This window comes from Bombina bombina, chromosome 7, assembly GCF_027579735.1.
Source record: "Bombina bombina isolate aBomBom1 chromosome 7, aBomBom1.pri, whole genome shotgun sequence".
Classification (NCBI taxonomy): Eukaryota; Metazoa; Chordata; class Amphibia; order Anura; family Bombinatoridae; genus Bombina; species Bombina bombina.
In genome coordinates this window covers 622,318,205-622,329,316 of record NC_069505.1, presented here as the reverse complement: position 1 = coordinate 622,329,316, position 11,112 = coordinate 622,318,205, and the positions used below count along the sequence as shown (strand labels likewise).

At 33.5% G+C, this 11,112-nt stretch overlaps 1 protein-coding gene across 1 annotated transcript; it reads right to left on the bottom strand.

Annotated features, from left to right (window-relative positions):
* Nucleotides 1–8,789: 8,789 nt before the first annotated feature.
* LOC128635645 (gastrula zinc finger protein XlCGF8.2DB-like) lies at nucleotides 8,790–10,689 on the bottom strand. Its single transcript, XM_053688730.1, has one exon. The coding sequence runs from the start codon at nucleotides 10,239–10,241 to the stop codon at nucleotides 9,123–9,125; it is 1,119 nt and encodes a 372-aa protein (XP_053544705.1). The 5' UTR covers nucleotides 10,242–10,689; the 3' UTR covers nucleotides 8,790–9,122.
* Nucleotides 10,690–11,112: the final 423 nt, after the last annotated feature.

Sequence of the window (11,112 nt, the reverse complement as noted above, 5' to 3'; positions counted from 1 at the left end):
ATGCAGATCTGTTGTACAGTTATATACAGTGCAGCAATACATACTGTACCTATATAAAACAGTATGCAGATCTGTTCTACAGTTATTATACAGTGCAGCAATACGTACTGTACCTATATAAAACAGTATACAGATCTGTTGTACAGTTATTATACAGTGCAGCAATACTTACTGTACCTATATAAAACAGTATGCAGATCTGTTGTACAGCTATATACAGTGCAGCAATACTTACTGTACCTATATAAAAAACAGTATACAGATCTGTTGTACAGTTATATACAGTGCAGCAATACTTACTGTACCTATATAAAACAGTATGCAGATCTTTTGTACAGTTGTTATACACTGCAGCAATACTTACTGTACCTATATAAAACAGTATACAGATCTGTTGTACAGCTATATACAGTGCAGCAATACTTACTGTACCTATATAAAACAGTATGCAGATCTGTTGTACAGTTATATACAGTGCAGCAATACTTACTGTACCTATATAAAACAGTATGCAGATCTGTTGTACAGTTATTATACAGTGCAGCAATACTTACTGTACCTATATAAAACAGTATGCAGATCTGTTGTACAGTTATATACAGTGCAGCAATACATGCTGTACCTATATAAAACAGTATACAGATCTGTTGTACAGTTATATACAGTGCAGCAATACTTACTGTACCTATATAAAACAGTATGCAGATCTGTTGTACAGTTATATACAGTGCAGCAATACTTACTGTACCTATATAAAACAGTATGCAGATCTGTTGTAGTTATATACAGTGCAGAAATACTTACTGTACCTATATAAAACAGTATGCAGATCTGTTGTACAGTTATATACAGTGCAGCAATACGTACTGTACCTATATAAAACAGTATGCAGATCTGTTGTACAGTTATATACAGTGCAGCAATACTTACTGTACCTATATAAAACAGTATACAGATCTGTTGTACAGTTATATACAGTGCAGCAATACGTACTGTACCTATATAAAACAGTATGCAGATCTGTTGTACAGTTATATACAGTGCAGCAATACGTACTGTACCTATATAAAACAGTATACAGATCTGTTGTACAGTTATATACAGTGCAGCAATACTTACTGTACCTATATAAAACAGTATGCAGATCTGTTCTACAGTTATATACAGTGCAGCAATACTTACTGTACCTATATAAAACAGTATGCAGATCTGTTGTACAGTTATATACAGTGCAGCAATACTTACTGTACCTATATAAAACAGTATGCAGATCTGTTGTACAGTTATATACAGTGCAGCAATACTTACTGTACCTATATAAAACAGTATGCAGATCTGTTGTACAGTTATATACAGTGCAGCAATACTTACTGTACCTATATAAAACAGTATACAGATCTGTTGTACAGTTATATACAGTGCAGCAATACTTACTGTACCTATATAAAACAGTATGCAGATCTGTTCTACAGTTATATACAGTGCAGCAATACTTACTGTACCTATATAAAACAGTATGCAGATCTGTTGTACAGTTATTATACAGTGCAGCAATACTTACTGTACCTATATAAAACAGTATGCAGATCTGTTGTACAGTTCTATACAGTGCAGCAATACTTACTGTACCTATATAAAACAGTATGCAGATCTGTTGTACAGTTATATACAGTGCAGCAATACTTACTGTACCTATATAAAACAGTATGCAGATCTGTTGTACAGCTATATACAGTGCAGCAATACTTACTGTACCTATATAAAACAGTATGCAGATCTGTTGTACAGTTATATACAGTGCAGCAATACTTACTGTACCTATATAAAACAGTATGCAGATCTGTTGTACAGTTATATACAGTGCAGCAATAGATACTGTACCTATATAAAACAGTATGCAGATCTGTTGTACAGTTATATACAGCGCAGCAATACTTACTGTACCTATATAAAACAGTATGCAGATCTGTTGTACAGTTATTATACAGTGCAGCAATACATACTGTACCTATATAAAACAGTATGCAGATCTGTTGTACAGTTATATACAGCGCAGCAATACTTACTGTACCTATATAAAACAGTATGCAGATCTGTTGTACAGTTATTATACAGTGCAGCAATACTTACTGTACCTATATAAAACAGTATGCAGATCTGTTGTACAGTTATATACAGTGCAGCAATACTTACTGTACCTATATAAAACAGTATGCAGATCTGTTGTACAGTTATATACAGTGCAGCAATACTTACTGTACCTATATAAAACAGTATGCAGATCTGTTGTACAGTTATATACAGTGCAGCAATACTTACTGTACCTATATAAAACAGTATGCAGATCTGTTGTACAGCTATATACAGTGCAGCAATACTTACTGTACCTATATAAAACAGTATGCAGATCTGTTGTACAGTTATTATACAGTGCAGCAATACATACTGTACCTATATAAAACAGTATGCAGATCTTCTGTACAGTTATATACAGTGCAGCAATACATACTGTACCTATATAAAACAGTATGCAGATCTGTTGTACAGTTATATACAGTGCAGCAATACTTACTGTACCTATATAAAACAGTATGCAGATCTGTTGTACAGTTATATACAGTGCAGCAATACTTACTGTACCTATATAAAACAGTATGCAGATCTGTTGTAGTTATATACAGTGCAGAAATACTTACTGTACCTATATAAAACAGTATGCAGATCTGTTGTACAGTTATATACAGTGCAGCAATACGTACTGTACCTATATAAAACAGTATGCAGATCTGTTGTACAGTTATATACAGTGCAGCAATACTTACTGTACCTATATAAAACAGTATACAGATCTGTTGTACAGTTATATACAGTGCAGCAATACGTACTGTACCTATATAAAACAGTATGCAGATCTGTTGTACAGTTATATACAGTGCAGCAATACGTACTGTACCTATATAAAACAGTATACAGATCTGTTGTACAGTTATATACAGTGCAGCAATACTTACTGTACCTATATAAAACAGTATGCAGATCTGTTCTACAGTTATATACAGTGCAGCAATACTTACTGTACCTATATAAAACAGTATGCAGATCTGTTGTACAGTTATATACAGTGCAGCAATACTTACTGTACCTATATAAAACAGTATGCAGATCTGTTGTACAGTTATATACAGTGCAGCAATACTTACTGTGCCTATATAAAACAGTATGCAGATCTGTTCTACAGTTATATACAGTGCAGCAATACTTACTGTACCTATATAAAACAGTATGCAGATCTGTTGTACAGTTATATACAGTGCAGCAATACATACTGTACCTATATAAAACAGTATGCAGATCTGTTCTACAGTTATTATACAGTGCAGCAATACGTACTGTACCTATATAAAACAGTATACAGATCTGTTGTACAGTTATTATACAGTGCAGCAATACTTACTGTACCTATATAAAACAGTATGCAGATCTGTTGTACAGCTATATACAGTGCAGCAATACTTACTGTACCTATATAAAAAACAGTATACAGATCTGTTGTACAGTTATATACAGTGCAGCAATACTTACTGTACCTATATAAAACAGTATGCAGATCTTTTGTACAGTTATATACAGTGCAGCAATACTTACTGTACCTATATAAAACAGTATGCAGATCTTTTGTACAGTTATATACAGTGCAGCAATACATACTGTACCTATATAAAACAGTATGCAGATCTTTTGTACAGTTATTATACAGTGCAGCAATACTTACTGTACCTATATAAAACAGTATGCAGATCTTTTGTACAGTTATATACAGTGCAGCAATACATACTGTACCTATATAAAACAGTATGCAGATCTTTTGTACAGTTGTTATATAGTGCAGCAATACTTACTGTACCTATATAAAACAGTATGCAGATCTGTTGTACAGTTATTATACAGTGCAGCAATACTTACTGTACCTATATAAAACAGTATGCAGATCTGTTGTACAGTTCTATACAGTGCAGCAATACTTACTGTACCTATATAAAACAGTATGCAGATCTGTTGTACAGTTATATACAGTGCAGCAATACTTACTGTACCTATATAAAACAGTATGCAGATCTGTTGTACAGCTATATACAGTGCAGCAATACATACTGTACCTATATAAAACAGTATGCAGATCTGTTGTACAGTTATTATACAGTGCAGCAATACTTACTGTACCTATATAAAACAGTATGCAGATCTGTTGTACAGTTATATACAGTGCAGCAATAGATACTGTACCTATATAAAACAGTATGCAGATCTGTTGTACAGTTATATACAGCGCAGCAATACTTACTGTACCTATATAAAACAGTATGCAGATCTGTTGTACAGTTATTATACAGTGCAGCAATACATACTGTACCTATATAAAACAGTATGCAGATCTGTTGTACAGTTATATACAGCGCAGCAATACTTACTGTACCTATATAAAACAGTATGCAGATCTGTTGTACAGTTATTATACAGTGCAGCAATACTTACTGTACCTATATAAAACAGTATGCAGATCTGTTGTACAGTTATATACAGTGCAGCAATACATACTGTACCTATATAAAACAGTATGCAGATCTGTTGTACAGTTATATACAGTGCAGCAATACTTACTGTACCTATATAAAACAGTATGCAGATCTGTTGTACAGTTATATACAGTGCAGCAATACTTACTGTACCTATATAAAACAGTATGCAGATCTGTTGTACAGCTATATACAGTGCAGCAATACTTACTGTACCTATATAAAACAGTATGCAGATCTGTTGTACAGTTATTATACAGTGCAGCAATACTTACTGTACCTATATAAAACAGTATGCAGATCTGTTGTACAGTTATTATACAGTGCAGCAATACTTACTGTACCTATATAAAACAGTATGCAGATCTGTTGTACAGTTATTATACAGTGCAGCAATACTTACTGTACCTATATAAAACAGTATGCAGATCTGTTGTACAGTTATATACAGTGCAGCAATACTTACTGTACCTATATAAAACAGTATGCAGATCTGTTGTACAGTTATATACAGTGCAGCAATACTTACTGTACCTATATAAAACAGTATGCAGATCTGTTGTACAGTTATATACAGTGCAGCAATACTTACTGTACCTATATAAAACAGTATGCAGATCTGTTGTACAGTTATATACAGTGCAGCAATACTTACTGTACCTATATAAAACAGTATGCAGATCTGTTGTACAGTTATATACAGTGCAGCAATACTTACTGTACCTATATAAAACAGTATGCAGATCTGTTGTACAGTTATTATACAGTGCAGCAATACTTACTGTACCTATATAAAACAGTATACTGATAAAACATTGTTAGCGTATACTTTGCAGACATAAAAAAGTTTGTCCCTTTGAGGAAACTAAACTATGGGCCAACACTATAACACTAAACCCATTCTTGTTCTACTATGAATCAGATGCATACAAAAACCAGTTCACCTTATTCTGTTGGTATCCTTTGTTGAAAATCTGGTAGGTCATCTCAGGAGCATGCACTTATCTGCAGCATTATATGGCAGCAGTCTTGCAAGAATCCTTTTAATGTTACGATAAATTGCAGCTGTGTTTGCTGGCATGTTGTGCACACTACCTACCCAAGTATGCTCTTCAACAAAGAATACTATGAGAATGAAGACAATTTTATAATATATAACTTTTTAAAATCATATGTTGTGTTTAATCACAAAAGAAAATAAGTGGCCTGTTCCTTTTAGTATTTGTTGCCTCTTTTCCATTCAGGAGTGTGACTGCACCATCAGGTGTACTTATGCCCAGTCCAGCAGACAGTATAGCTCATTGTGACTTTGTGAGCGTTTGTGGTTAATAAAGTTGATTAAATATTTTTCTTCTATGTAAGCCATTAAGAGCAATATTTATCATTCATGCACTAGTCCTGTGATGTTTTAGAACTACATTTCCCATGATGCTCGACTGCACTTCAAAGTGGCCAAGCATCATGGGAAATATAGTTCTGAAACATCTGGAGTGCCAAGGTTCTAGAGTAGTGCAGAAAGAAACACATTATCAGATTTCAGTTTCCTGAAGAAAAAATATCAAACATTTTGAGTAACAAAACTTTATTGTTCACTAACATTTCCATTTAAGACACCAGTCTTATATGTAATGAAAAACAAAACAACCCTGAATTCCCATAATTTACCCCATTGTATTTTATTGAAACAAAACAACTTGTCAAATGTCTTGATTTGATATTTTATTTTTTAGGTTTGATTTATTTTGCAAAGTAGATGTATATAGATATTTGCTTTCATTATAAAACCGTAACAATTGTAAAGAAGATGAAACATTTCTATGTTGTCTGTAATATAGAACTGAACGCTACATATTTGTTTCTGCATGAAAAGGCCTTAAAGGGACATTAAACACTAAATAAAAGCTAGATAGAATGATGCATTCAGTCTGATAATGCATCGTATATGGAATGTATCTTATTTTCTGTAGTCTTTACATATTAAATTGCTTATTTGTTCTTTCAGATATATAATTTCAGATATATAAAAAAAAAAAAAAAAAGGGAGAGAATGATGCATTCAAAGAAAATATTAGTCTGTGAATAACATGTAGATGTATTTTTTAAAGTTTCATTATTTGTTTAAATATTGACAAAATAAGTGTAAAGTATTAGTGGCTATAAAACATTGGGAGCTGCCATGTTGTAACTTAGGTTACTTTCTCTGCTGTGGCCAATTAGGGACAGTTATAAATAGTTCACTAGAGCAGTGTTTTTCAACCAGTGTGCCGTGGCACACTAGTGTGCCGTGAGAGATCCTCAGGTGTGCCGCGGCAGACTGACAACAGTGCAGAGGTGTCCCTCTTTCAAATTTTGAAATATTGGGAGGTATGTGACAGGCTCATCAGGCATCATTTACAACCATGACATTGACATTCATTCACAGGCAATCATTATGATTGTTTGTGAATGAATGTAAATATGTCATGTATAGTTTGTAGGAGGCATGGCATGACAGCACAGTACAGTGTGTATATATATATATATATATATATATATATATATATATATATATATATATCTCTCCTGTATTAGGCTACAAATGTGTGATTTTGTAAAATTTTGGGATGGTGGTGTGCCACAGGATTTTTTTAATGTAAAAAAGTGTGCCACGGCAAAAAAAAGGTTGCAAATCACTGCACTTGACTGTGCAGCCAATGGCTGTGTGGAATATAATAGTGATCTGCACTTACTTTTATAACAAGAACTTTAAAGCTCACAATTTCAGAATGGAATTACAGGAAATGGGGACAAAATAAATAATGAACGTATATTGTAGAGTTTTTTTTTTTTATATATACGATTTATCATTGTATATTACCATCTCAAAGTGTTTCATGTCCCTTTAAAGCGGATATGGAAACTAACAGGACGTTGAGGTTTGTGCACACGTTTATGAAATCTTGTTTGGTCACTGGGTTATGAAGATAATTCCTACAGCTAGCGAGGGACACTGTAAGAAACACCATCTTCAGCAAATGAACAGAACGTTTTCATAAATAACAAACCTGTATTACATTCTAAAATACACATTTGGTAAAGTTATACACTGGATTTACATTTCAGTTACTTTAAAAAAAAAAAAAAAAAAAAAAAAAAAAAAAAGTTTTTCTGTTTGGCATTCAAAAACAAATGCAACTTCTGGTTTGTGCGGATAACATAAATCCCTATAAATGATAGCAATATGCAGTTAATTTGCTGCACATTTCCCTGTAATACTTATTATTGTCAATTCAAATGATTAATGGGTCTTAAACCATAGAATGTAATTTCAGAAGCAGCAGAGCACTATTATGAGTTAGCTGCTAATTGATGCACCTTCAACAAAGGATGCCAAGAGAATGAAGCAAATTTGATCAAATACGTCAATTGGAAAGTCATTTAAAATTGTATGTCCTGTCTGAATCATGAAACAAATCATTTCAATTGGGTTGTAGGGTCCTTTAATTACGCTAAGGATTATATGAATTTAAAAAGCATGCTGTATAGTGGTTTTCTTACCATAACTGGGCATATCTACAAATGAAAATGTAAGAGGAGTTGAAGAAAACATAGGACTTGTGTGAATACTTCACAGACAAATACAAAACCGCAGTATTGGTTCTGACATACAGGAGTTATTGGTTATTTATAGAGCGCCAACAGATTCTGCCGCTATAAACATAGGTATGATAGGCACAGACATATTCTTTTGTGATTCAAACAGAACATGCAATTTAAACAACTTTCTAACATACTCTGATTATCAATTTGTCTTCATTCTCTTGGTATCTTTTGTTAAAAAGCAGAGGCGTAAGCTCAGGAGTGTTCCCATATCTGAAGCACTATATGTTATCCATTTGCAAGAGCACATGCTGGGAGCACTATTTCCTGCCACACAGTGCTACAGCCACCTACCTATGTATTCCTACAACACAGAATAAAATGGTAACAAAGCACATTTGATAAAATAAATACATTGGAAACAATTTTAAAATTGTTCTGTCTGAATCACAAAAGAAAAATGTTGGTTTTCATATCCATTTAGGTGGTGTCACAAGGCTTGTGCGACCAACAGTGCACTGCGGATCTTGAGCGGCACTTCTACTGTGTGTTTTAAGCCTTTGCAGGGGTTAAACACACAACAGAACAGGGTCGATAGTTATACATTTACAAGCTCTAATGGATTAGAGGATGTCGTTTTTGACTATTATGACCCTTTAATGGAAATGTAATAAAGGTTTGAAGGAGATATTGGAAGTATAATAATACATTATATAATATGCAGGAGATAATTTTATAAGAAAATACATATCACAAAGGACAGATAATATTAAATGTTCTGTAATATCACATATGCTAAAACAATAAAGTAGAGAGAATAAATAACCAGATATTGTAACCACTTTGTTGTCATTATATGTCAGCTGATCTCAACCGTATATTCTATAAAACAATGCATTCAATCTTATATACTTTTGGGTTATATTGGTGTAAAATAATTTATGAACACAACAGAAGTAACTAGTAATGTTATCCTTTGTGATTTTTGTAATGTTTAACAAATGAAGAGTATACGTTAAAACATTTCCCGCAATCAGTACATATATACGCAGTCCCTTCTGAATCGATATTCTGATCTGCAATAAGCTCTGCATATGGTTTTTCGTCTTTATGGATTTTCAGATGTTTTACAAGGTCTGACTTGCAGGTAAAACCTTTGCCACATATAGAGCACGGGTACGGTTTTTCTCCTGTGTGTATTCTTTGATGGATTACAAGACAAGATTTACGAGAAAATCCTTTTCCGCATTTAAAACATACAAAAGGTTTTTCCCCTGTATGAATTCTCAAATGTTTAACAAGATCTGAGTTGCAAGTAAACCCTTTGCCACATGTAGCACACGGGTACGGTTTTTCTCCTGTGTGTATTCTTTCGTGTGTCGCAAGATAAGATTTTCGAGAAAAAGATTTTCCACAATCTGAACAAGTAAAAGGTCTTTCTCCCGTGTGAATTCTCTTATGCGTCACAAGATGCGACTTCTGGTTAAATCGCATCCCGCAATCAAGACACTGAAAGGGTTTCTCCCCTGTGTGAATTCTTTGGTGCATAATAAGGGCTGCTCCCCCAGGAAAACGTTTGCCACAATCAGGACACGAAAAAGGTTTTTTTTCTCCTTTGTGAGTTCTATGATGTCTATACAGTGAGGAGCTATGATTAAAAGACTTATCACATTGGGAGCACGAATACAACTTTTCCTGTGCGCCTTTGGAACTTTGTGTTTCACTTTCGGGGCATATTTCAGTAATGGTGAATTTGTAAATGGAATCATTACTAAATTCATCATCACCGCTATGATCAGACGTCATTTTTTTGTCATCACTCGGTTCCTTAGCATTTCTTTGGAATAAATATTTTAATGTCCTTTTTTTTCTTGTCATTTTATGCACATGACGTTCTGGAGAATTTCTTTCTTCACAATCTGATGAGTTAGCATTACTTTCTTCAGATTCCTCATGGTCGATGCTTGGACCACCAGCGATAATGCAGCCAATGCCATCCTTTTGATCTTTCTCCAGATCCATACTTGGACTATTATTAATTCTGCATTCTGCTACCTTCTTATTTTGGATTACATCAGTATATTCCATTACAAGATATAACAAATTAAAAACAATGTTCTTTCCGTCAGCAGATTTCAGATCTTCGATAAATCTGTGATAGAAAACAAAAATACATCAAGAGCAATGAACCTCCATCTTCTTTGGTTTGAGAGTTTTAACCTAAAGAAACAAAAATACTTTTATAAACTAGGACTGGTTGGTTACTATATATTTAATTAAAGACAAAGAAGAGGTTAAGAAATAAGCTCATGTTATAACATGGGTGGTTTTTCACAGTGACATTTTCTTTACACATTTCTGTGTACATTTGTGCAAATGAAAACTAGTTAGCCTCATAATCTCATATATAACCATGTAAAGGATAAAACAAGTCACACAAACTATTCATTGGAATAAGAAGGAACAAAGAAAAAAATAGATTTTTCTTAGTATAGACGGAAGCTTCAGTTTCCTCACTCTACAGAGCTGCTTAGCTTTTAATGTGGTTTGCAGCTGAACTATAGTGAATGCAGATGCACAATAGAGAAGAGATTTTGGAGCAAATATCATTCCCCCCCCCCAGTCTATTGTGTAAATGGTAATTTGATGGATTATTGAGTAAATGGTAATATTGATGGATTATTGTGTTTATGGGACTCCTGAGAAAAAGGATAAAATAAAATGTTTTGGTTGAATGGCATGGTCTATGTTGTAGGATGTTTTGCATTTTTGAGGCTAAATTTAAATGTTTATAGGGACATTTTCCTATTTTAGGGTCTATTTGGCTCCAACATACTGTATACAACAATAATACTTTCAGAGAGAAAAAAAACACACTACATTTCAGACATGCAATCTGGACAGTCTACTTGGAAATTGTTATTGTATAAAAAGATAGATAATCCCTTTATTACCCATT